This window comes from Sesamum indicum, linkage group LG3 (assembly GCF_026168435.1).
Source record: "Sesamum indicum cultivar Baizhima isolate 11 linkage group LG3, ASM2616843v1, whole genome shotgun sequence".
Classification (NCBI taxonomy): Eukaryota; Viridiplantae; Streptophyta; class Magnoliopsida; order Lamiales; family Pedaliaceae; genus Sesamum; species Sesamum indicum.
Window position 1 is genome coordinate 16,906,319 of NC_142659.1, and position 24,422 is coordinate 16,930,740.

A 24,422-nucleotide genomic window follows, 5' to 3' on the forward strand; every position below is an offset into this window, starting at 1 on the left:
TTAAACAAACCAACCAAAAAAGAACGATGCAATTCCTAATGTAAATGTGAAAGGAATACAATACAGTATCTCAGATCAGTCACACGTAGTACACTTAAGCTAATACTTTAGTTGACTATAGTTATTGTTCCAATAAGTAACAATATATGGATGCACAGGGAAAACGACAAACGGCGAACACAACATAGAAGAACTACAGTCTGCAGTGGAGTCTATCAATCTCGGTGCTCAAGTGGCTTCTAGATATATCCTTCACAGTGCAGCATCCTGATAGGGCCATGGTGAGCTCAAGCTCATCCTTCAGCATATTGATCACTTGGCTCACCCCGTGCTCTCCCTTTGCAGCCAAACCATAGATAACTGGTCTCCCAATCTGAAGAATATTGATCGACAACATTTATTACCTTTCACTACAAACTGTATTGAATATGAGACTGTTCTTGTGCACTACAAAATTATCAGTTTACCATCACAGCATGTGCACCAAGAGCTAAGGCCTTGAATATATCAGTTCCCCGTCTCACTCCTCCATCAAAAAGAACTGGAATTTTCCCTTGTACAGCAACAACCACCTGTCAATATTCATATCATCAGATTAGCATATGGTTTAGCAGTATAGCAAGAACATAAAAGCACCAAACTGTAACATGGGCTCGTTTCCAATTAATATTTTGACTTCGAGTATAGCAGACTAACATTTATGAAGTCTGACTTGACCTTTTCGTAGAGATATACCCCAACATCAAACTTATGGACTTAGTCGTTCATTCATTAGATATATACCAAGAATATGGGCAATCTGTATCTACCATGTATAATAAGAAGCATAGAAAAGAATAGACAACCTCTTCTAGAACATTGATAGTGGCCGGACTGTAGTCTAGCTGACGTGCTCCGTGATTAGAAACAATAATTCCTGCAACACCTACTTCCAAGGCTCTTAATGCTGCAGAATAGGAAGGCAGATGAGAATAGAAGGATCTATGACATGAAATACCCAGAGAATAGTGAGATCTGGATGCGGGCCACTGAAGCCTACAAATGATAATTAGGTAGAAAATAAGATATAACAAGATATTTATCTTTTCAGAAAACTTAACATTGAAATAAAATGGCTTTTCTATGTCAGATAATAATTGGACTCTTTCACCAAATTATTTCATCAGCCAAAGGTTATCATTCATATCCATTTGTACAAGGCATTTAGTACCATCTTCTCGGGTGAGAACCCCCTTAATGAGTACAGGCAAACTTGTAATGGATTTCAACCATCCTATGTCCTGCAAAATGTGTTACAAGGGCTTATTTAATCAATTCAAATGAGATGATTTTTGAATGTCTTTCACATCAAACCAGTAAAAGTAGTTGAAATGTACTGTAAACCGAATGAAAGTAACAAATTTGCAGCAGAGTTAAGGAGTTGCTAGTTCATACCTTCCAACACAATGAAGCATTAAGGACACCTGAGGCAAATGCTTCAAGATTTGAACCCTTATCCTGTACAAGGGTTGACAATTATTTTTAAGAGAAAACACTATGCAGAAGCAGATCTAGTTAAAGAACTTGTTCATGCAAAAGCAATATTGCTCACTATCCGTATCCAAACAGGTTGGTCCATGTCCAAGAGTGGTTAAAATACTCTTGCTAACGGATTCTCTTGTCTTCTCTTTCAATTTTTTTTTTCCATTTGGATCTATGTATCATCAGCATAAGTTATGATTCAGATTTAAGTTGCATTCTCAGAGCTGCACCATTGAATGAATATTTGCTTGACATTCCACAAGCAAAAGTACTAATAGGTATAAAACCCACGAGCACGTCTTGATTTATTCAATACATATTGAGAGTGGCAAAACATTTTCTGGTAATGTGGCTATAAAGTACGAATACTTCTCTCTAACTTACAGTATTCACTTCTGTGGAAATGAGCCCTTCAAAATTCTTCAATTGAGGTGCAACCATCCTACAAAAATATCATGTCTGCTCAGCCATTATAGCAGGACGTTGTACTTTCCACATTGGTGAAAAGAGAAGTGACAAGAGAACAGTAATGGTTAGCTTAGAGAGGAATAGATGAAATTTTCACTTATTCTTAATGTCTGCCTCCCTTCGCCCAAGTCTAGGAGTATCAACAGTAAGAATTATAGCCTTGAATCCATTTCTTTCAGCTCTTTGCACCATGAAAGCTGATATTTCCCGCCTCTTGTACACCTGCTTGCATGACATTGTTAACTTGGGTAGTACTGTGGACTAAAACATGAATTCTCCGAATCGCCACAGGAACTATAAAAAGAACTTAAGAGATCACTAGTGCTTTAGAGAAGTACATATAATTGGAAGAAACGAACTGCATTGCAGCTAGAAGCAACTTCCTCGATCGTGCATGTTGAACTGAAGGACAACACCTACAGTGCAGGGAGGCAATCAGCATTTAGCAAAACTGTCTGGTACTTGTATGAGATAGTACCATAATAACATTGGCAGTGGCTGAAGCTCTGGCTGTTGCAACTTCCCCTAGCATAATCACAATCTAGAATTAGAATTACGAATAATGTCAGATCAGAGGACATATAAGTATTACACATACTAACCTTCAGGATGTGCTAACTTATGCATGGCTGTTGGAGCAATCATGATTGGAGCCGAGGTTTTGTAACCCATAATAGTTGTCGATGTATCTGTTCTGCTTACATCTATGAGAACTCTTGGACGGATTCTGAGTCATACCAAATAACATGTTAAAAGATAACACTCTGTCAAGAACTCAGAGCAACAGGTCTAAGAACTTACAAAATCCTTTGAAATGCCTTCACATTTTCTTCTAGTGTATGCTGGTCTTCTGCTCCTCCAGCATAAAAGTCATAGTACATCTTTGGAAGGGCTAACTTTACGAGTTCTTGAAACTCACTCACATTTACAGGTTCAGCCTCCATTTTATTAGCCTGCAAAACACCGGCTTCCCGATCACAATTCTTGATAAAAACAACTTTAGTAATTTCATCAGCAATATTAAATTAAACGCATAAGTTGTATGCTTGAATCAAAGATAATCGACTGAGAAAGAAAGCTCACATCTTTGAACTCAACTTCATCAAGATATACAGACTGTTCATCTTTCAAGTTCATTTCACACACAACTAGGGAAGCCCTTTAATAGCACAATCCAGATCGAGCATAACTTACAAAGAAAAAATCATACACTTCATACTACATAATAGTTCAAAGGGGATATAATCCAGTACATTCATGCTGATATATACACATATATGCGTGTGTGGGTTCATCGAATTAGTGAAATGCTCCAAAAACAGCAAGATAAAGCATCATAACTCTTAAAGGAGGCAGAAAAACGTTCTATAGCTGATCACTTGGATTGGAGGGTTGATTTTGCTCGAAAATATCAACTGGCAGAACATGATTTCAGGAAAAAAAATCACCTGAAGGCAATGACCGAGTTCAGTAGAGCAGAAAGGGGCAGAGTCTAGAAAGGTAATTGGGTTACGACTTACGAAGTGAGCTTTCTGTTGGTGGTCGAGGAATCTGAAAGCTGAACAGTCCATTACAGTCAACTGGCTTATTTATGTTTGGTCTTCTTAAAAAATAATTAAATATTTTTTGTTCATTTTTCAATTAATGTTAAATAATAAATCAATTATTAATTCAAAATTCAAAATTATGATTTGGATTGTATTATTTAATAATATATTTAAAAATCAAATATTATTAATTCTTAATAATATTTTGAAAATGAAAAATGAGATTTTCCAATTCAATATTTTTTAACTTTGCAGCCGGCAGTTTGTGCAAGTTTGTTCAATTAATGGTGTATAGTTTTATATACAACTAAAAAAAGGAAATATAGTCAACAATTAATTTCATTATTTTGTCTACAGTCTCTCGTCTTGGCACATTGGATGCATTATGTAGATTATTGATGCAGTAGGTATGGTGGTGTAAATGAATAAATGATGTTATTACTGATCAAGTTTATATGATCTTCAGCTTCCCATTTCAGTAAGAATTTTCTTAGGTTCGCACTTATCAAAAAGATTGTGATTTGCGCAGACAGTTTACCTTAAAGGAATGTTGAAACAAGAATAGTACAAGAATTAAGGGAACTAAAGTTACCAAGATAAGCGATGTCAATGATGAAGAACTAGCTCTAGTTGCATCAACAGAAATTGCTTAAATCGGTTTCGAATTGAATTCCACTAATGTTTTCTTTTTCTGGCTTTGGAGCTGGAAAAACGAATTTCCAACCAATGAAGGATCAAAAGTGAAGTCATTCTGGTGAAATAAAATGCTTCTCTTCACACCTTGTTTCCAGCTGATTCATGTACATATTTACACCTTTCTCCAAAGTAGCACCTTCCTTGAACATAATATCGGCATCTCTGCTTTTGTTCCCAGCCTTGTGCTTCAACTGGTCGGTTTAAGTGCTGCCTGTGACACGCATGTGTTTGCTGAGGATGGCTAGGAAAATTGAGGTTCATGTTAGAAATCCTTTGCATGCTGTTGTGAGCAAGCCCATGCCATGGACTCTGATTTTCTTTGAAAGCATGTGTTTGCTGCAACAGATTCCTGATATGATTAGAGTTTGAAAGGTAGCTACCGGAATCTCCTCGGGTGGGACTTCTTGCAGCATGGTAGTTCATATGTTGTCCTTCATAAGAGCCCCTGCAGTCTCTGTGTTGATGGTGTCTCTGGAAGCTGCAGTTCATGCTGATCTGAGATTGCATTTGATGAAGCCCTTCTGGCAGCATATGTGCATTTGAAGTACCATAAGTAGGGTTTCCGTGCAAATTTTCTTGCTGGATTGGTGTGTTTACTTCAAAAGTTTTCAGAGGCTCTCTTCTTTCCTCTTGTTTTTTGTTTGGATGTTCATTTCTTGCTGCCCTGAACATACAAAAGATGTACTATTACTGATTAAGATAAAGTTTCAAACATCAAAAAATTCATGCATGCTGTGTAAACTCCTCCACGTTCAGACCTCAAGATCGAGAACCCGATAATAAACACCATCCAATACCTGGTTGGCTTGTGCATTTGTCGCATTTCTTTCTGTTGTATGCGTGCTTCCCTAGTCAAGCGAGCAACACCACCTCTAGCATGCTTTTCTGACAAAATTTTCTGCCTCTCCCCTTCATCTTCCCATTTCTGAATCACAAGAGGGTATACATTACATGATAATGAACAGAGGCATGAACAGAAACATCTGACTGAACGGACCTGTCTCATTGTTTTCAATCTGTAGAGGTTCCTTCCTTTGATGAGCAACGGGTGAAGTGGCGGCAGTGGTTTCTCTCCTTTACTCCACAGCACTTCGATCTGTCAGAGCAGGTAATAAGTGTATTTCATTTCGAGACTTGAACAATTATCTAATTGCTAAAATTGATGGTGAATATTTTATCTAGGTCACTGTCTCTTCTCTATCAAATATGCTGTACTGACATAACATCTAATCTATCATCTCAAAAGTCCAATGAAAACTAAGTTGATCAAGGTTGATCACCGTAAACGTATGTTGCTGCTTGGCAGCCCCATAGCTCTCCTTCACAATCCGCCCAGCAACAACTCTTGTGCCACAAGGAGGACCATTGGCACTTCGAGATGCAATGTTGAACCTGAAGAGCCGTCAATAGTCACAAATTAACACATAGTCTTTCTGAATTTGTATATGTTGTGGATGGCCAAATAACAAATCAGTATTTCTCCAATATCTAAAAGAGGTATCCGCAGTAGCACTAATTCTTTACATTAACCATCACAAGCTAAAAAGAGGGTGAAGTCTTGGTTAAACATTTCCATTCTTCGACTCTATAATGTAATGGTGATTGACAAACTAAATCAAATCTTCAGTGAGCGAATGGCAAAGGCTTACGCTTCGTACACATTCTGTTCAAACATAACTATGTCTCCCATGCATGCATCACCTGCATAATTTGAAAATTTAAATCAGGCATGGAAGACAAATAAAATGTCCAAACAAATAATGATCAAGATCAAAACCTTAGTATCCTTTGAGGACACCCAATTAGAACTAGAAATTCAGCTAGTAAAATGGCAGAGGAGTGCTGACACGAGGACTACAAGAATGAGTCTATGTCTATCACAAGAGAAAATGACTTAATCATCAGTAATTTACCATCAATTTTCACCAAGTCTTCACAAATTCATGACTATCCTGCTTAGGTCGACTAAGGGTCACATTTGTAAGCTACAGAAACTATCCATAATTGGACTCATGAAGCATAAATTATTGGCATGAAATTCTTCATAACACATGAAGCTATTAAAGAATACCTTTGCAGTTCAACACGAAACTAGATGCCGGATACTTTTTCTCCCCATCACCATTGACAATACTGAAATACATGTACATGAATCAATGAGTTCAAACAGAAAATCTGCTTCCATACTCAAACCAAAAGACTGGGTAGAAAATTACTCAATGTGCTCCTTAATCCGCAGAATAAGTGTCTCTTTATTGCCACTCAATCTTAATCCATGTTTCCTTAAGTAAATCTTGCATTCCTCCACTTTTAGTCTCTCCACCGGACCAACTGACACCATAGCAAAATACCAATATAAATGACATATGGACAAACAAGCACATAACACACACATGAAAAAAAGCTCGACCCAATGCAGTATTAGATAAACCTTCAACAATTTTCTGAATAGTTTCATAGCTTTTCTGTTCCTTCTCATTAAGCTCCGGTACAACCATTTCTACGCCATCTGACTCTTCGTTTTCTTTTCCAGCATGCCCCTTTACAACACTAAGAGAACAAACATGCCTCCGTTTAAATTTCACAAAAAAATGATGATCCAAGATTGATGTATAACCACATTTATCGGCATAGAGCAGACATGATAATTTCACAAACTAGGAAAAACAAGACAAACATATCAAAATCACAGAAAAATGATGCTGAAATCACAAATAATCCATCATTTCCACACATAGACTTCTCATCAGCAAACAAGTGGGCATTTCCTACTTACACTTTTCACCAAAAAAGATGCTAACATTGACAGCAAATAATCATTTCACACGCATACAGAAATCATCAGGAAAACAAAACGCAAACTCAAACATGCGTTTTCCAATACAAAGGTAGTTGAATACTGTGTCTTGATTTTTCTCTTAAAAGAAAGATTTGAGAAGGTTAACCGAGTCTCCTCAAGGACATCGAAAGTCGGGTCGTCCTGCGAATCATCTGAGTATTCTGCATCAGTTTCAGATTCACCATAACGGTAATCCTCGCAAATATCCATTGTTGTGATCGAAATCTTGAGGGAGCTCCAAAAAAGAAAAGAGGATTATTTGCAGAGAGATTTTGGGGTTTCCCCTTTTCTTGTTCAAATTTGGTGTTTTTGAAAAGGTTACCGTTGGATACATAAAAGGACTCTGCAGTCTGCTCTGGCCTCCTTGACTTTTTGGGCCGATTTAACTCCTTAGTTTGGGCCTATAACTGGGCTTATGCCTTTTCGGCCTATCTTAACTCCTCAGTTTGGGCCTGAAGTTGGCCCCATGGAATTTTGGGCCAGTTTTAATTCTTTATCATGGGCCTATAAGTTGGCTATTGATTTTTGGGCCAATAGTAACTTTTTTATTTTGGGCTATTACCGGGCTAATTTAAGTTTTCGGGCTGATCTTAACTCCTCAGTTTGGGGCTATAACTGGGCTCTAACAATTTTCATGTACTACAAATGCAATTGGAACATAAAACATATTCAAATCCATCTATAATAAAAGGAATTGATTTTACCCATATGGATTTTTGAAGAAAATTAACACATAGCTGGCAACTAAGAATAAAGATTAATTTTTTCAATTTAATTGTCTCATTCTAATCATCATTTGACTAGTTAATCCGCCGACTTATTCGATGATTGGTGTTTAGAATCAGGAATAATAATCATAAACAAAAAAGGGTTCTTCTTCTTCCAAAGATTTTTGAAGAATATCCCTCTGGATATGTCTTTTTCAAAATATTAAAAAATTTTGATTAAGAATTAAACTATGTTTATTGTAAAACAGTTTAACACGTAAAGTTGTCATTAGTTACTTGGGAATGCCTTTCAGTCAAGAGAACAAATAAGAATACAAGTAAAGCGTTTTTTCAGCACCTCCACTGTTTCTGCACAGCTATTGGAAAAGCAAACTCAACTTAAGGCCTTCATATTTGTGTGAGTATCCATCTATCTATCTCCTCTTCACAACTCAACAATTTATTTATTTTTAAATTTATGCTTTTTCATTGGTTCTCTTTCTTTCTTTCTTCTTTTCTTTTTTTCTCCTTTTTTTTTTTAAGTACAGTGGTCGGATAAAAGTTAGAGACAAATTGAATTTAAATATAAAATCTTTTGTTCATCGAGAAGAGTGATGTCAGTTCAATCAATTAATTGTTGGTGATTGACTCTCTTTCTTTTTTAAGTAATTTTTTGTGAAGATTAATATATGTTGTTTAGATTTAAGTTATTTAATATTTTTTATTATTTTTACAATTTATTATGTGTAGAGTGGAGAGTTTATGGTAGTATCGTTTTTCTTTAAAAATATATATTTTAAAAATTTAGAAATTTAAATCTAATCTAACAGTCCACCGAGTTCAATTGCCCATACTCGATTTAGGATGGTCGGGCATTGAGTTCAAAACTTTTCTTTTTGGGTTCGAGTCTCGAATTTTGACAAGTCCATTGTTGTCATTTCTATCGTTAGCTTTAAAAAAAAGTGACAAAGGTAAAAATATTGGTTATGAAAATGGTAAATATGTGAGTGTTCTTTTTTCTAAAAAATTAATACTTGAAATGTAATATCTGTCACTGTCTAAATGGTCAATTTTCTAAAGAAAAAACGTGTAGTCGATTAGGAACTATGCTATTTATCATTATTTAATAGATTTATTTATGAAGTCCACATTAGTTGAAAGAAGAGTACTTGCGAGTATGAAAATCCGTTATGCTTTTGCATGAAATCATCATGATCATGGTCACAACCCACCCCGGTTAAAGTTTCTGTTCTCTTACTCAGCAGTTTGAAAACGACAGTCTGAAATGTACATTTGTTTTGATTATGTGTCCATATCTTTGCTAGCTTCTGCACTATTCCACCAGCACAACCCATCTCCTCACAAATCCCACCCCACCTACAAACTTCACTTCTGATCCAAATTCTTCTTCCTGGAACTGTGATTTTTTGACAGATTTTCCATCTGGGCTGCTGTAATTCTCGCTAAAGATTGAATCTTTGTTGTGTTTACCTTGAAAAATGGTGGTGGCTTCCTCTGTTGCATCTCCACTCTGCACATGGTTAGTGGCAGCATGCATGACTGCGCCGAGTGAAAAGGGAACCTTTTGTAAGCCGTCGGAGTTTATAAAGTGCCCAAAGAAGTTAAGTAGGTCAGCTAGAAGGAAGAGTATGGTGGCTCAGAAGAGTGGGAGCTTGGTTTCTTCTTTGTATGGTTGTGGAATTAACAGTTTGATGAGTTTTTGTCCCTTTGAGCCCTGTGAAGAGTACTATAATTCACAGGGATTATCTCCTTGTTTTGCTTTGTTTGGAGAGAATGGATTCTCTCTTCTTTTTGGGTCCAAGACTTTACCAATGAACCGCAAGCAAAGGAGGTTGAATCAAGCTTCTAATTCTGGTAATTAGTTCATACTCTTTTGAATTGATGATTTCTTATGATCTGCTAGTGCTTACTTTAGTTTAGTAATGGATGTATTTATTAACTTTTAGCTGTGTCTTTTGGTTGGAATTTGGATAGTTATGATAGTATTTTTAATAATTAATGTCAAATGTTATGCATCCTTTTGAGTGGTTTTTGAGCAGGGGATCTTTACATGAAACCTGATGTGACTGCCAATTTTATTCTAAAAGCTTACACCTTTGAATGCACTTTAATACTGTATTATGTAGGGGAGGTTTTGGTTTATCCTAAATGTGTACTTACAACATCTATTCGCCAATGGAATGAGGGATTGATATAAAAGAACTTGAAAATGAAATCACTTTCTTAAATGGTTTTTCTAGCTTTTGGTGCAAGTGGAGATCAGGATCATAATGCTAAAGAATGAAAGCTTTTCTTTCTAGATAATTTGATGAAAGGGAAGTTCTCCACCTACTTTGTTCTTATCTTTCAATCAGCTCTATGATTGTGGTGCAATTGATATATGGTTGGATAAGATAATTTCGTTTTTTTGACTTCTTAATGCCAAGAAACGTGCTAACAATATTTGACGTCAATAAATTTTCACTCGTGGAATTTATTTCCTACTTCTTGATTTGTATGCAACTAATGTGGGCTCATCTGAAGATGTTTATCAAAGGTCTGAAAGTATTGAGCTTTTGTGCTAGGTAAAACAATGGTTGTAGGTGTACAACCTGAGAAACAAGTCAGCATGAAAAAGAAACTTGTAACAAAGAAAAGGAGGGTTGTTGTTACAGGACTTGGTGTTGTGTCGCCACTTGGACATGATGCGGATGTGTTTTACGGTAATCTTCTTGAAGGTATTAGCGGGGTTAGCCAGATTGAGGCATTTGACTGTACTGAGTTTCCCACAGTAAATCTTCCTAGACTTCCTCTTATTGTATTACTGTTTGTTTTGGGGGGAAGTTAGGATATGGATCTTGATATGTAGCTCGTTCAACAGCGGATTGCAGGAGAAATCAAGAATTTCTCGCCTGATGGTTGGGTCTCACCAAAGCTTTCAAAGCGGGCTGATAAGTTCATGCTTTATTTGCTGACTGCCGGCAAAAAAGCTTTGGCAGATGGTGGGATTACTGATGATGTCATGGCGGAGTTAGACAAGACTAGATGTGGGATCATAATTGGTTCTGCTCTTGGGGGAATGAAGGTATCTTTTTACATATTCCTATTATCTATTTAGAACGACTTTTAAGTGAAAAGCCTTGTCATTAGCAAGTCATACAAGAATAAACTTTCTGAACCCACTAAAGTTCTCTTACTTCTTCAACAACACCTAACCATGCTTTTAACAGGTTTTTAGCGACGCCATAGAAGCTTTAAGGATATCGCACAAGAAGATGAATCCATTCTGTATCCCGTTTGCAACGAGTAATATGGGCTCTGCTGTTCTTGCAATTGATTTGGTAAGTTAATTTTTCATGAGGTAAGCAAATAGATCATGGCATATCGTGAAAATGTATGCATGGATTGAGAACAATGATCTGATCACTGATCTGCAGGGTTGGATGGGTCCAAATTACTCGATATCTGCAGCTTGTGCAACGAGCAACTTCTGTATACTAGATGCAGCCAATCATATCATAAGAGGTGAAACAGTAAGTGTCTATCTTTGGTTACATCTTGAGCCTGCTTGGTTACTCCTGCACGTGTCTCGATTTTGATCTAAATGACTGTGACTTGCAGGATATGATGCTGTGTGGTGGCTCTGATGCAGCAATTATTCCCATAGGTTAGTAATACTTCAAAACTTTAACACTGCTCTATTATCTTTTTTGCACATGTCGCATCCAGAGGTCATCCTTAAATCATCATGTTACAGGATTGGGAGGATTTGCTGCATGTCAAGCGTTGTCACAGAGGAATGATGAACCGACCAAAGCTTCTCGCCCGTGGGATGTGGTATTGCTTCTGTTTAATTTTATTTGTCTTAGATAAACATGGTTATATCCACGTTCATCCGAGAATGCTTGTTTCGATGTTATGCACATATAACTGCACGAATGTCTTTGAATTGAGCCCAAATGCTAAGTGCATCTTGAAATGATTACATGGAATTCCTCAAGTGATTTCTCCTTCATTCAAAATTGACACTTTGCTTGACTTTGTAACGGAGTAGCATTGTGATGGATTTGTTATGGGAGAAGGAGCTGCTGTGCTGCTCCTGGAAGAACTAGAGCATGCAAAGGTATGCTTCTAAGAAATCAAATATGTAAATGATCAGAACAGGAATAAAGTACAGATCTCGAGTTATTTAAGTAATCTTGTTTACCTAAAGATATGATTTTGACTGAATCTCATGTTCTAACTAATATGGTAGCGGAGAGGTGCGACTATCTATGCAGAATTTCTAGGTGGAAGCTCCACATGTGATGCATATCATACGACTGAGCCACATCCTGATGGTAAACATCCAGAATTCCCGGCATTGATCTATGAAGCTTTTATAAGTTACTATTACGATTGGTTATATTAAAGAAAATTGTTTCTTATGTGGACGTACAATGTTGTGCAATGCAATGCTAAATGTGAAGTTAAAAGTTACGTGCCATGTCATGTTGCGGTTGATCATTTAAGTGCTATATCAGTTAGGAATTGTTGAACAGTGAAACTTCACTAGTTTTGCTTATAAACTTTCATATTCAGCAAGATTTCGTGATATATACTTGTGATGGCCTGTATTGCCCCTTGAATCATGCAGCACTCTTGGGTTTTTTAGACTACATAGGGACCCACCTCTCTTAAAGAGTTATCAGAGCCTTGGATCTGTTTTGGCTACTCTCTGATATTCTCCAGTCGGTCAATGACTGATATGTAACGCCACTCGTCCCTCATAAACTCAGGAAGAGGAATTGTCCTTTGCATAGAGAAGGCCTTGGCTGAGTCAGGGGTAGCCAGAGAAGATATCAACTATATAAATGCTCATGCCACATCAACACCGTTGGCTGACTTGATCGAATGCCAAGCTATAAATCATTGTTTTGGACAAAACACTGAGGTGATTGTCTGAAGAGCCTGAACTGGTTGGATTATTGTCTGGTATTTGTGTTCTTAAACTGGTTTATTTCAGCTGAGGATGAACTCAACAAAATCGATGATCGGTCACCTGCTGGGGGCTGCTGGTGCTGTTGAAGCTGTCGCAACTGTCAAGGTAATTTGCTATCTAGTAATTGTCACTTAGATTTTCCAGTGAAACCAGTTCATGGTAAAACGAACCCCTCTTCCAGAGTCCTAGCCTTGCACGATTATGTACTAGTCAGTTATATGGCCTCGTACGTGTAACTATAGCTACATATTATAACTTGCATGTAGACCAACAGAAAGTTTGTTTTCTGTTTACCATTTTGATAAATATGGTTCTTGATTAGGCCATACAGACGGGATGGATTCATCCAAATGTCAATCTTGAACGCCCTGATGAAGGCGTGGTATGGTTTTCTTGAATATGTTGGTCTACTTGTCTTAATTCCTGTGTTATTATTGATTTATTCTGATGAAATGCTGCAATCCCAGGATGCAAATATACTTGTCGGCTGCAAGCGGGAACGCTTAGATGTAAAAGTAGCACTCTCTAATTCACTCGGCTTTGGAGGACACAACTCATCCATTGTATTTGCCGCCTACAAAGACTGTAAAGCAACTGCATGAACAAACCCAGTGGCTTGAGATTGAGTACTGCAATTTGAATCATGATTTTCCTTTCCTTCGGTTTGTACATTTTAACTGAGAGATATAAAGTTCTTCACTTCTAAACTAATCCCATATTTGAATACCGAACCATCATGTTCTATTCCGAGCAGCTATCATGTTCTATTCCGAGCAGCTGATCAAGATCAATCGGCAAAAATCACAGGCATGGCCACTGATAATCTTTCAGGCTAAACAACCAGAAACAGGCAGCTAATTCAAAACCATCTCGATGTAATGAATACCGGAAAAAGATAAGGAAATATTATGTGAAAAAGAAAAAAACTACTGGAAAAATCTTAACGTTATGTCTATCAATGTGAAAAATACAGTACCGAGTAACTAGATGTATATGTAGATAGAGATATGTAAAGGAAGATGATGCAACCAGGTTTATACGACATGTTAATATCGAATTATCTCTTAATCAAATATCTCTATTTTCCAACAGGGCCTTAAGTGCCAAAAAAAAAAAAAAATTGAAGAAGAAGTCCTTTAATCAGATCTTGATCTCTGAAGATGAAATACAGTTGTGAACCGAGGAGCAGCAAAGAAGTTAGCAAGACTGAAAGAACTCGTCCACTACAAATGGCTGCAGCATCACCAGAACTTCTTTCTGACCCAGAAGAGGAGGAAGACAACTCCTAGGACGACAGCAACAGGAGCCCATTTCCGAATCAAAGCCTAGTCAATGATCAATAAGTCATTTATAAGAGTCTGAAAGCTGAATCTTTTTAATGAATGCAGGAAACTGAACTGATCCAATTCCTAGGTGGTAATGAAGAAGAAAATTAATGAACTAACTAAAATGCACAAATACGGTGGTTTTTAACAGCAAAAATGTCTACATTGAGTATAAGAACTCAAACATCGGTGTTGAATATGTAAAGCTCCTCACTATTCTCAGAAAAAGCAGGGTTTTAATCGGAACTAAAAAATTGGTGCTGAATTTGATCAATGGTTTAACATAGGTTTGAAAAGGAGCTATACAGAATTACTTTCATGTACCAAGCCAAACAGAAAGAAACTTCTGCAAACATGCATCACTGTAAAAGCCCAAATCAATTGAATCTGTAAATCACAGTCTCTGTTAACAATTAAACAATCAAATTACCTGGCGGTTCAAATCTTTTGCCTTATCAGCGTATATGCGGGATTCAGATGTCAATCGACTGGACATCTGACTGACCTCTGCAAAAGATTATTATTAGAATAATGTGGATTTCGGGTTTGCAGGGGAAAAGAAAACCAGAACATATAAGTGATGCACTATAGAATTTAGCCCACAAAATCAAAGAAGAAATGATGAAACTTCATCTGAAAACTAGAAACATAAAAAGGCTCTGAAGCAGAAAATTCCATCCTGTGAAACGTTAGCTCAAAACTCATGCCCATCAAATACAAACAGGTCATGAGGCAGGTTATCAATTACTCCAACATTGTTTTATCCAAATTGTTCCAGTAACATTGATCTCAACAATACGAGAAGTTTGATGACGTATCACTTACGGTCCAACTTTTCACCAACACCAAGAACTTCCTGTACATTACGAGTCATTATCTGGTGAACTTCATAAAGTTCATCATTCAATTTTGCAATATTCCGCTGAGTTCTTGTATCCTGGTACAATTTCTTTGTCTTCTGTATGAATGTATCTGCAAATGCAAGTGAAGCCAGTGATCAGAAACCAAAAGTACTTATTTGGAAAAATATGAGAAGAACCAGCACTAACGTTTCTTATATAAGCATGTAAAAGAAAGCAAAGGCAACAACATTACCAAATTTGATGAAAGCATAAGGTCTTGCAGCAGTTTCAATTTGATTCCCATATGCACGCTCAAATTCATTCTTGAGGTCTTCCAGATATTGAAACGAAAGCTTCTTGGGGTAAGAGCGATCACACATTGTCAAATAGCAGACACGTCCTTCAATAATATAACTACATGCCCAAGTTAAGGTCACAAATTGCCAGTTCACAGGAAGAAAAGAATATTACTAATACAAATTGAACTTTTGAATATATTTTGACATATTGCAGCTCGAAATAAAAAGGCCACCATAACATCATGGCAACAATTTCAGGAAAGCAAAATTGGCCATCAGAGGCAGAAGCCAGCTTTAATGAATAACATTCTGACATCACCAAAACCCATGAATGCATTCAGTTTTGGAACTGATTATATCCACTTGATGGCTGAGTGTACAGCATATATGCAGTTTCAATAACCTATGGAGCATTGGCAAGCCTTTACAGTAGTCGGACAAAGAAACAGCTTGCGAATAATTATCCTACGCATAATAGTTAAATTAGCCAATATACAGCTATTATAATCAGAGTCCTATGAGGAAAGAACACTGCAGAAATATTTTTATCTAAATAAATGACAAAAGAGAAGTTTAGGTGTGTCTAAATACAACATTTTGGCAATTCGTTACAGCTGAGCCAATCCCTTAGTGCAAACAAGCAAAGAGAAAACTGGAAAAGCTAACTAAGACATGCAAAAGGATACTGGAATATATATGGCCCTGTTTCAATCGACATCCGTGAAGGCTCATTTTGGCCCCTTGAGAGGTTTTTGAACAAAGACTTAACTTGCTGTTTGTAAAAGTCAGAATCTGGCACGTCACGACCATCATCCAGTCCTTCTGCTAGAGGAAGGCCATCAGTAACACGAGCAATCATAGTCAACTTCACCATCTTTATTTCACGAGCTCACACCTATAAGACATTTAGTAAAATTAATGAATCACATGATAAAGAGACCAAGGTTTTTGACATTTATACAACCATGGATAGATTCTGCAACTTGTCCAGAAGAACAATAAGATGAGACTGTTGAGAGAACTAAAACTGCATGGCAATGTGGAGTTATCATGCAAATACATCCCGCCCAAGTTCACATGGTATTAAAGTCTAGGAGCATGATAGAGTTCATAGTGCCACCAATAAACGTGAGAAAAGATATGAGAAATAGTGAATTTCAAAATGTTGACTTGTTCATTTTCTGGTCCACAGGCATGCATGTGTCTCGGTTGTTGCTATTCGAACATGAAAAGCATTAGAGTCCCAATTCAACAGCTTAGGAAACATCAAGCAGGCATATTTCATGCGGCGATCAACCAATTAATTTACTATGTTTAACACATGCATCACAAAATTAGGCTCACTGAGAAACAGCAGGAGGCCATTCAGGAAGATCTGCCTTACCTGATCTTATGTGAGTCAGGTAAAAATATCGGAAGGACCACAAACCTCTACTTAACAGGGCACCAATGTAAATGCAACTGAATTGCAGAATACTGATATCTGTGTGGTTTCTGCTCCTGCAAGCACAATTAAGCCCACACCTAAAGCACATTCTCATTGGAAAGGTCTAATTTCATTTTGCTAAGGTTCATGATACACAAGATGTTAACAAAAGTTTCTATGTGAGGCATTTGAAAAGCAGCTGGCATATGCCGTCCTGATTCAAATCTCTAAGCACTGAAGTCTTGAAGAGAATATGCTATGTAAAAGTCTAGAAAATGCTAAAGAATATCTTCTTCTTCATTTGGTCTTTAAAAAGGAAACTACGAGGCATTTGATTGAATATTACAGCATCCCCGTTTTTCTGAGAATACTCAACAACTTCCAAAACTCTTACAATCTGAATAATTATCACTCCAATCGCGGCAGACGATAAATGAAACTTTCATCTCAATCAGATGGAAATGAATAAATACACAAACAAAAGCAATCGCAGAGACTAATTAAGTCTTCCAGCATTTTTCACGAACAATTTAACTAGCATAGACACATCAATTAAGTTCGAATCCAGATGCTATCACACAAACCAAACTGCCAACCAACTCAAACATCTTAAAAACTAATTCCGCAAAAGTGTTTAGGGAAAAAAGTTAATCACACATAAAATGAAATTTCAGAAACATAAATGGACAGAAAAATAACATACTCAGGTACCTATAACATGCGTATGTGAGCCCCTCCCTCTAATGCGCTGTGAATCCCCGATCTCAATTTGGTTTAACAATTTCACGATTGATGCTTGTGCGATGGATCCGCGGGTTGAAACTTGAACGATCTGGAAGAAGGATTAAGATAAGAATCGGAATTGACGAGATTTGATTTTGGGCAGATGGAAAATGATAACAGAAACAGGGTTTTCGCAAATTTTGACTGATTGTAAATAGCGAGTGCTTTTATTGGCGTTACTAATTTTTTTCATGGCGACAGAAAAGTTTAAATGTCGCCAGCAACTGTACAGATTACGTGTTAGAGTGATTTGAAGCACGCGCTTCATATAATAAATAATATTTTATATTTTAAATATATTATTAATAAAAATATATTATTAATAAAAATATATATAAATAGATACATTACATTATAACAAAAAAAAAAAGAAAGAAAGAAAGAAAAAAGTGATATTAGTACAACAAAAAAGTTGGTGCCGTGGTATTATAAATCATCGTTTGTGAATGAGAAGTGTCTTTTCTTTATATGTCAGGATAATAATTCCTTTCCTATTCCTTTTAAATTAAAAATTTTGAACTGTTTAAGTATATATGGATGTCTACTGTCACGCTACCGCCGCCCGCCCCTCGCGTCTCAACACAATTTGAGCAAATCAAGTATGCGTTAGGGTGATGTGCAACAAAATGGGATTTCCGACGTGCTCCTCGACCTGAAGCTGAGAACCCCACCCCCACCCTCGACTATTGCTCCATCAGGAATCCACACAGCAGCCAACTAAGGATGCTATTGAACTTGAGACCATCAACTAGCATCCGTCTCAATCGTTAGATTAGGATTTATGATATATATATATATATGTTTTAACTTGAACCGTAAATAATACAATGTATCTAAATTATTTTTAATTAATTATAATTTCTATCATATATAAAATATTGTCTTCAGTTATAAATTAATAGAATATTTACAAAATATATTTTAAAAAATAAACAAAAATATTTTTTTAAAAAAAATAAATTAAAATTTAGGGATGATATTTGTGACGACATGCATCCCAAAACAGTAGTCCCAAGTTCATACAACGTATCCGCAATTTACGACGACTTTCAAAACTTGGTATGGCCTTACATCCCAAAAAAAATAAAAGTAATCTCATCCTAAAACCCGATCAAAAAATTGTCAGTTGTAAAGGCTGGACTACAACAATCCGTCTCAAATTTGCCCGTACATTTGTTTGAAATTGAGATTTCATTTTCGAACGGCCGGTTAACTGTCATCCCAATTCCATTCTAGATTTTTGGATGGACAAAATCTTCCCTAGCAATTCCATCCAAATCTTTTTCCGACTTGACCTTTTGAGGCAGGTGTTTTTTTGTTTAAAATCCTTTCGATAGTCTGTCCAAAATATAAAAAGAGTTGTCTATCTATCCCAGAATTCGTTTAAAAAGAGTCTTTTTTTTTTTATAGTGTAAAATGAATAAATACAATATATAATATAAAAAATAGAATGTTCAAGATGCATGTTTCAAGCACCACACATCAACATGCCCCAGCATGGGGTGTGTTGAGATTAATGCTGAATAAAAAGACTAAAAAACTCATTTTTTAACTACAAATTTCTCTATTTTTTTGCTTCTTTTAGAAAAAATAAATTAATAAAGCCTATAACGCAGAAAACTTGAGCATTAGAAATATATATTTCAGTTCCACGCATCAAAATGGGTGTATTGAGTGTATTATTGAACAAATAGACAAAAAAAAAAAAAAAAACTTGCATTTTTTCACCACAAGTTCCTCTTTCTTTAGAGGAAAAATAATTAATAAAGTTTATCTCTACTATTAAAAAGAAAAAACCTTTTCACTCACAAATTGTGATTAATTTCATCGTTGTACCGTTTTTTTGTGAAGGTAAAAATATCCTTCAACCGATAAAATAACTATCATATTTAACTTTTCAAATTTTGCATTAATTGATAAATTAATTTATTTTTTTCTTTTTAATCTAATCTATTGGTTATATATTTTATTTTTATCTATAATATTATTTTTAATATATTTTAAAATATGTAAAAAATTTATTCATTATATGTATAATGGAACGACGTATCACAATTACTAGTATTGGAAGCACAATATCAACATACCTCTATCAATTTGCAGGAGTCGAATAGGGAGTTATAAGAGGGCTTTCTAGCTTTTTCTTGTAAACATCTTTATGAACTTGGATATCTAGTTTAATATGGGCCTAGTAAGCATGGCTTGAGGGTACCGCTGAACCCTACACTGAAACCCCTCAATTTTTGTTCCATACATTTACAAAAAATAAAGTAGGACTCTACATCCTCTATCAATTTGCATTTGGTAGTACTTTTGGTTGAATATAGTTGTACTTGTTTACCCTAACAATTAAAATTAGCTATGAATTACATACATTTGGGGATATTGTGATCTTTCAAATATACCAGTAATAATCTTTTTTTATCTTTTACATAATAAATTTAGTTGATCGATTTAATAATTTTCAAGATTTTAATATTGTATGCATATGCAGAGTTCAACACATATCTGCAAAGAAAATGCCTTATATATGGATACGGTTTTAAAAAGATTCAAAGGTTGTGAGAGTGTAAATAAATTGAAAGAAATAAAAAGGCGAGAAGGATAAATAATTAGATTGAAGCTTATAATAAGATAATAACGTACGTACGTTGCCAAACAGGAATAATTGAAAATTTTAAGTTAGACATACCAATGCTACTACACATAAATTAATTGAATAAAAAGCAATTAGTCAAACACATGAAGGCTCAAACAGGATTCTTTCTTCTATGAGTTAGCATTGGCCGACTGTTGAAGATTATTAACAAAAAAGAACGCTAGAGATACCAATAATATTTTCAAACATTACCTAATGAAAAAAATAACAGTAAAGACGTAGTCTTCAAACTCCACATATCAACATGCCGGCCCCTAGTATGGAATGTATTGATTCTAGTGCTAAATACTACATTAAGAAAAAATCGAATTTTTATATCAAATCCCTCTAATTTATATTTTATTTTGATTCTTTTATTAAAGTCAATAATAGTACTCAAGACGTATTATTTTTTTAAATTCTACACATCAACATAATTGTGACATGGGGTAAGACGAGGGTAGTGCACATAGACTAAATTAAAAAATTTTATTATTTTATTAGAAAAAACACAACTTACTCCCCTGTGATATAAGAAATGAGTAAAAAATCTTTGTGAAAAATAAAATAACAAATTACTCCTTGTGTTTTAGAAAATGAAGCAGGATACTCCTCTATCTAAATCATTATAGGACGTAATTTGCTTCATTTTCTAAAACACATGGGTGTAATTTGCTAATTCTTTTTTCACAGAAAGATATATACTTATTTTATATATTACAGGGGGTAAATCGTATTTAATCCTTTTTTTTAATTATAACTTCTTCCTATATTGGCTTTTCTTAAATAAAATAAATAAATACAACCTATAATTCGAAAAGTAAAACTTTCAAGATGCATGTTTTAAACACCACATATCAACGTGCTCCGTCATCGGGTGTGTTGAATATAATGCTGATTAAAAGGACTAAAGCTCATCTCACCATAAAAAAATTAAATTTTTGCTACACTATAAATGATTACAGTTTAAAAATCATGGTCAATCAAAACTATCAACCACAGTTATTTGAAATCACAGTAAAAATTTAAATTTTTACCACGATTAATCAATATCCGCCATAATTTTTAGCCATAGCTAAAATATTTGCCATGATTTTGGGCCTTTTGGTCATGAGGGCTTGGCTACACTTGTAGAAACAATGACAATGGTCGTCGTGAAGCTTTGATTGATTTATATTTGCCATGATTTTTTTTCTTTTGAATATGAAAAATCAAATTTTTTCTAGTGTTTTTTTAACTTCAATTTCTCTACTTTTTGCTTATTCTAGAGAAAAATAATTTATTAATATCTATAATGCAAAACGTTAGAGCATTCAAAACATATTTTTTAAGCTTCACATATCAACATGGACCCGACAAGGGTGTACTCAGTTCACTGTTCAATAATACACTATATATATATATATATATATTTAACTCCAAATTCCTTCAATTTTTTGCTTCTTTTTAGAGAAAAAAATAAATTACTAAAGTTTATATTGCAAAAGCTAGAACTCTAGACATACTTGTCACACTCTACACACCAACATGGCCCCGACATGGGGTATGATTAGGGTAATTCTAAATCATAAACTGAAAAAACGCGAATGTTCTTTTACTATAAATTCCTTCATTTTTGTCACATTTTGAAAATAATAAACGAATACAGTTTATAAAGCAAAAAACAGTACGCTAAAATTGAATTTTTTGAATTCTATATATTAATATGCCCTAGCTTCAGGTGTACTGATGGTAATTCTTAACAAATTGACTAAAAAAACGCTCTGATTTTTACGACAAACTCCTCTACTTTTTCCTTCTTTTAGAGAAAATAAGTAATAAAGTGTACAATTTAAAAAGTTACTCCCATTACGTATTTTTCTAGCACAATATCAACATGCCCTAACATGATGTGTATTGAGGATAATGTTGAATATTGGACTAAGAAAATCCGGATTTTTTTATAAACAAATTCCTCTATTTTTGTTCCATACATTTGTAGAAAATAAATTATTAAAGTTTATAAGGCTCTCTAATTCAAGACATTTGTTCAAACTCCACATAGTAATAAGTCCAATTTGTATTCGTTTTTACTTTTGGTTGAATATAGTTGTACTTTTCTAACTTAACAATCCTAGAGTTAGCTATAAATTACATACATTAGAAGGTAATGAGGAAAATTATATATTACATCCCAGAAGTTAGCTTCCTTCTTTTTATATATATATATATATATATTTTAGTCGTGTTGTTATTTATTTCACCATATTGCATCCCATAACTCAAAAAACTTTTAATTTATCTCAAAGCATTATTTATGTTATATTTATGGCGGAAAACATTGTGCGCAAGGCATGGTAATCTTAGCTAATCGTTGTTGACTGATATTTATGTGAGGACCTTAATGGAAGGGTTGGGACTAAAATTACAAATATTTTGATTATGGAATATAATATAGTGAAATCAATAATAATGAGATCAAAATCGTAAAGGAGCAAATTTATGGAATGTAAAATGTAATTTTTCTAAGGATAATGTAATGTTTTAAATATATCAGTAATATTCTTTTATTTTTTACATAGTAAATATGGTCAGTTTTAATAATTTTCACTATTGGAACGTATCCTTGTATGTATAAAAAGTTAACACATATCTATAAAGAAACAAACTACATGTACACACCTTAAAAACAACTTAAAGGTTATAAGGATGTAAATGAATTCAAATGAATCAAATAATATACCATACAAATTAAGAAAAAGCAATAAAAATCAAGATGCCAGAAGGAATAATTAAATAAAGCTCATAAAATAGCTTTGTCTAATTAGTGGAAATTTGAAAAATTTTAAGTTAGACATGCCCACCTACTACAGATACAAATTAGTTACACCTATATAAATTAATTGAATGAAAAACATTTAGTCAAACACTTGATGGTTGAAATATGGATTCTTTTTTTCTATAAATAGGCATGGCCAACTCATAAAGATCATCGACAATAAAATATATATAGAGAAAACCAACAATACGTTTAAACCTTCCCTAATGTCAGTTGCCAAAATGGCCTACCCCTCAACACTTCTCCTCATAACTCTTCTTAGTATTGGATTTACAGTATCTTCAGCTCAAGTTTCAGTTCTTGATGTTCCTTTGGCTGGTGTCATAACTTGTGCTAATACTTCCTTGGCAGCAGTCCGAACTTTTCGCGTAGTTCCACAAGCAAGAGTTGATGTTGTCTGTGGGCTTTCCCAGACAGTGGTACGATCAACAACAACCAACTCACAAGGAATTTATACCTTCTTCTTTGATCGAGTCAGAACTCCACTGTTATTCAATCCAGAACAATGCATACTCAGGGTCGTATTACCTCTTGGCTCATGTGTATTTGTACCCCCTGGAGTTTCTATCACCTTTCCTATCATTGCCATTAGAAACTTATTGGGTATACTACTCTCCTATATTCCTGGTGCACCAACCTATGTGGTCGCCTAAATAATGGAACTTTGAAATTTATCTGATCATGTCGTTCTATATGCTAGACTAAGTGTACTATGGTTACACTTTCTTAGTCGAGTTATAAACACAGTTGAATAAGAGCGCTTATAAAAGTTATTGTCGTATTATGTTAGAGTGGCGAGTGTACTGTACTGAAGTTGTTAGATCAGTGTGCCAAAAGACATGCTTTGCAAGCATGTTACGATGTACTGATTTACATACTTTGCTAATAAATGCAATAGCATATTTGAATTAGTGCATTGCGGTATGGTGTATTATTTGAATAAATTTATCTTTTTTTTACGCATTATAGATGTGATGAAAGTCGAAAATGCTGATAAAATAAATAAATACAATCTATAATTCAATAAATACATGAACATGCTCAAACAAACATATTTTACATATTCTTCACGTCAACATACCCTCAGTATATCCCATGCTGAGGATAATATTGCATTTTTTGTAAGAAGGTAGTATAATTTTTTATAAAAAGATAATTTACTCATTTGCGACATCACAAGAAATTTGTTTGTATTTTTATTTTTTTTGATGTACATGTCATCTAATTATTTGCACAAGTTTTCATTGCGTTCTCAATCTCTTTGTATTCATACATATGTCAAGTCAAGCCAGCTGCTCTGGCATTTGTATTTCTAATACTTGACAAAGACCGATTCACTCACACACACTTGTACTACTCCACAAATTCCAGCAATAGCCATTGTGCCCCAAATCCTCAAACTCCAAAAAGAACCTCACTCGACCACCGTCCAAGCACGAGCCTAATTGAAGAAATACAGACATTAACAGAAGAGGGAGAAGAGTTGAGCTTTAAGCAAGACACCAATCGTAGAGAGAGGAATGGCAAATTGG

At 35.0% G+C, this 24,422-nt stretch overlaps 5 protein-coding genes across 16 annotated transcripts; 2 read left to right on the forward strand and 3 right to left on the reverse strand.

The window, feature by feature from the left end:
• Positions 1-3,562, reverse strand: LOC105157823 (peroxisomal (S)-2-hydroxyacid oxidase GLO4). 5 transcript variants are annotated; one of them, XM_011074313.3, is made up of 12 exons: positions 3,438-3,562; positions 2,791-2,942; positions 2,592-2,716; positions 2,468-2,514; positions 2,328-2,405; positions 2,087-2,211; positions 1,906-1,963; positions 1,435-1,497; positions 1,211-1,280; positions 846-946; positions 468-572; positions 1-373 (listed from the first exon to the last, which is right to left on the reverse strand). In XM_011074313.3, the coding sequence occupies exons 1-12, from the start codon at positions 3,558-3,560 to the stop codon at positions 194-196; spliced, it is 1,227 nt and encodes a 408-aa protein (XP_011072615.2). In that variant the 5' UTR covers positions 3,561-3,562; the 3' UTR covers positions 1-193. The 5 variants fall into 5 exon arrangements, 4 of the variants coding, with proteins under 4 accessions (XP_011072615.2, XP_011072616.1, XP_020548721.1 ...); XM_011074314.3 differs by having other exon boundaries at positions 3,510-3,554; XM_020693062.2 differs by lacking the exon at positions 3,438-3,562 and adding an exon at positions 3,331-3,429.
• A 494-nt stretch (positions 3,563-4,056) lies between these two features.
• LOC110011263 (zinc finger CCCH domain-containing protein 62) lies at positions 4,057-7,385 on the reverse strand. 3 transcript variants are annotated; one of them, XM_020692434.2, is made up of 9 exons: positions 7,178-7,385; positions 6,664-6,782; positions 6,449-6,563; positions 6,304-6,365; positions 5,882-5,933; positions 5,513-5,624; positions 5,230-5,328; positions 5,030-5,157; positions 4,057-4,896 (listed from the first exon to the last, which is right to left on the reverse strand). In XM_020692434.2, the coding sequence occupies exons 1-9, from the start codon at positions 7,279-7,281 to the stop codon at positions 4,311-4,313; spliced, it is 1,377 nt and encodes a 458-aa protein (XP_020548093.1). In that variant the 5' UTR covers positions 7,282-7,385; the 3' UTR covers positions 4,057-4,310. The 3 variants fall into 3 exon arrangements, with proteins under 3 accessions (XP_020548093.1, XP_020548092.1, XP_020548091.1); XM_020692433.2 differs by having other exon boundaries at positions 5,891-5,933; positions 7,133-7,385; XM_020692432.2 differs by having other exon boundaries at positions 7,133-7,385.
• A 1,616-nt stretch (positions 7,386-9,001) lies between these two features.
• On the forward strand, positions 9,002-13,493 carry LOC105157825 (3-oxoacyl-[acyl-carrier-protein] synthase II, chloroplastic). 4 transcript variants are annotated; one of them, XM_088878527.1, is made up of 13 exons: positions 9,007-9,653; positions 10,364-10,569; positions 10,648-10,863; positions 11,009-11,119; positions 11,216-11,311; positions 11,400-11,445; positions 11,536-11,615; positions 11,833-11,901; positions 12,034-12,118; positions 12,557-12,711; positions 12,784-12,864; positions 13,082-13,141; positions 13,227-13,493. In XM_088878527.1, exons 1-13 carry the CDS (start codon positions 9,278-9,280, stop codon positions 13,359-13,361), a joined length of 1,716 nt encoding a protein of 571 aa, XP_088734653.1. In that variant the 5' UTR covers positions 9,007-9,277; the 3' UTR covers positions 13,362-13,493. The 4 variants fall into 4 exon arrangements, with proteins under 4 accessions (XP_088734654.1, XP_088734653.1, XP_011072620.1 ...); XM_011074318.3 differs by having other exon boundaries at positions 9,010-9,653; positions 10,660-10,863; XM_020692693.2 differs by having other exon boundaries at positions 9,516-9,653; positions 10,364-10,516; positions 10,660-10,863.
• A 193-nt stretch (positions 13,494-13,686) lies between these two features.
• LOC105157826 (25.3 kDa vesicle transport protein SEC22-1) lies at positions 13,687-17,632 on the reverse strand. 3 transcript variants are annotated; one of them, XM_011074322.3, is made up of 7 exons: positions 17,363-17,632; positions 16,655-16,725; positions 15,912-16,120; positions 15,180-15,340; positions 14,910-15,056; positions 14,515-14,591; positions 13,687-14,084 (listed from the first exon to the last, which is right to left on the reverse strand). In XM_011074322.3, exons 3-7 carry the CDS (start codon positions 16,097-16,099, stop codon positions 14,001-14,003), a joined length of 657 nt encoding a protein of 218 aa, XP_011072624.1. In that variant the 5' UTR covers positions 16,100-16,120; positions 16,655-16,725; positions 17,363-17,632; the 3' UTR covers positions 13,687-14,000. The 3 variants fall into 3 exon arrangements, with proteins under 3 accessions (XP_011072624.1, XP_011072622.1, XP_011072623.1); XM_011074320.3 differs by having other exon boundaries at positions 16,610-16,725; XM_011074321.3 differs by lacking the exon at positions 16,655-16,725 and having other exon boundaries at positions 17,363-17,631.
• A 5,479-nt stretch (positions 17,633-23,111) lies between these two features.
• On the forward strand, positions 23,112-23,543 carry LOC148788734 (uncharacterized). Its single transcript, XM_088878113.1, has one exon. It carries the CDS (start codon positions 23,112-23,114, stop codon positions 23,541-23,543), a length of 432 nt encoding a protein of 143 aa, XP_088734239.1.
• The last annotated feature ends 879 nt before the right edge of the window (positions 23,544-24,422 follow it).

What these genes read in the sequence shown, in the direction of transcription:
- LOC105157823 (XM_011074313.3), bottom strand. Translation starts at nt 3,560, where the DNA reads ATGGACTGTTCAGCTTTCAGATTCCTCGACCACCAACAGAAAGCTCAC. An exon ending in AAGGCATTTCAAAGGATTTT is followed by an intron (nt 2,717 to 2,790) that starts GTAAGTTCTTAG and finishes GGTATGACTCAG; the next exon opens with AATCCGTCCAAGAGTTCTCA. An exon ending in ATGCTTCATTGTGTTGGAAG is followed by an intron (nt 1,281 to 1,434) that starts GTATGAACTAGC and finishes CACATTTTGCAG; the next exon opens with GACATAGGATGGTTGAAATC.
- LOC110011263 (XM_020692432.2), bottom strand. Translation starts at nt 7,281, where the DNA reads ATGGATATTTGCGAGGATTACCGTTATGGTGAATCTGAAACTGATGCA. An exon ending in TTTCGTGTTGAACTGCAAAG is followed by an intron (nt 5,934 to 6,303) that starts GTATTCTTTAAT and finishes CAAATTATGCAG; the next exon opens with GTGATGCATGCATGGGAGAC. An exon ending in CAAATGCACAAGCCAACCAG is followed by an intron (nt 4,897 to 5,029) that starts GTATTGGATGGT and finishes TTGTATGTTCAG; the next exon opens with GGCAGCAAGAAATGAACATC.
- LOC105157825 (XM_088878527.1), top strand. Translation starts at nt 9,278, where the DNA reads ATGGTGGTGGCTTCCTCTGTTGCATCTCCACTCTGCACATGGTTAGTG. An exon ending in GAATCAAGCTTCTAATTCTG is followed by an intron (nt 9,654 to 10,363) that starts GTAATTAGTTCA and finishes CTTTTGTGCTAG; the next exon opens with GTAAAACAATGGTTGTAGGT. An exon ending in GACTGAGCCACATCCTGATG is followed by an intron (nt 12,119 to 12,556) that starts GTAAACATCCAG and finishes TCATAAACTCAG; the next exon opens with GAAGAGGAATTGTCCTTTGC.
- LOC105157826 (XM_011074322.3), bottom strand. Translation starts at nt 16,099, where the DNA reads ATGGTGAAGTTGACTATGATTGCTCGTGTTACTGATGGCCTTCCTCTA. An exon ending in TTATGCTTTCATCAAATTTG is followed by an intron (nt 15,057 to 15,179) that starts GTAATGTTGTTG and finishes TTGCATTTGCAG; the next exon opens with ATACATTCATACAGAAGACA. An exon ending in TGTTGGTGAAAAGTTGGACC is followed by an intron (nt 14,592 to 14,909) that starts GTAAGTGATACG and finishes AATCTTTTGCAG; the next exon opens with AGGTCAGTCAGATGTCCAGT.
- LOC148788734 (XM_088878113.1), top strand. Translation starts at nt 23,112, where the DNA reads ATGGCCTACCCCTCAACACTTCTCCTCATAACTCTTCTTAGTATTGGA.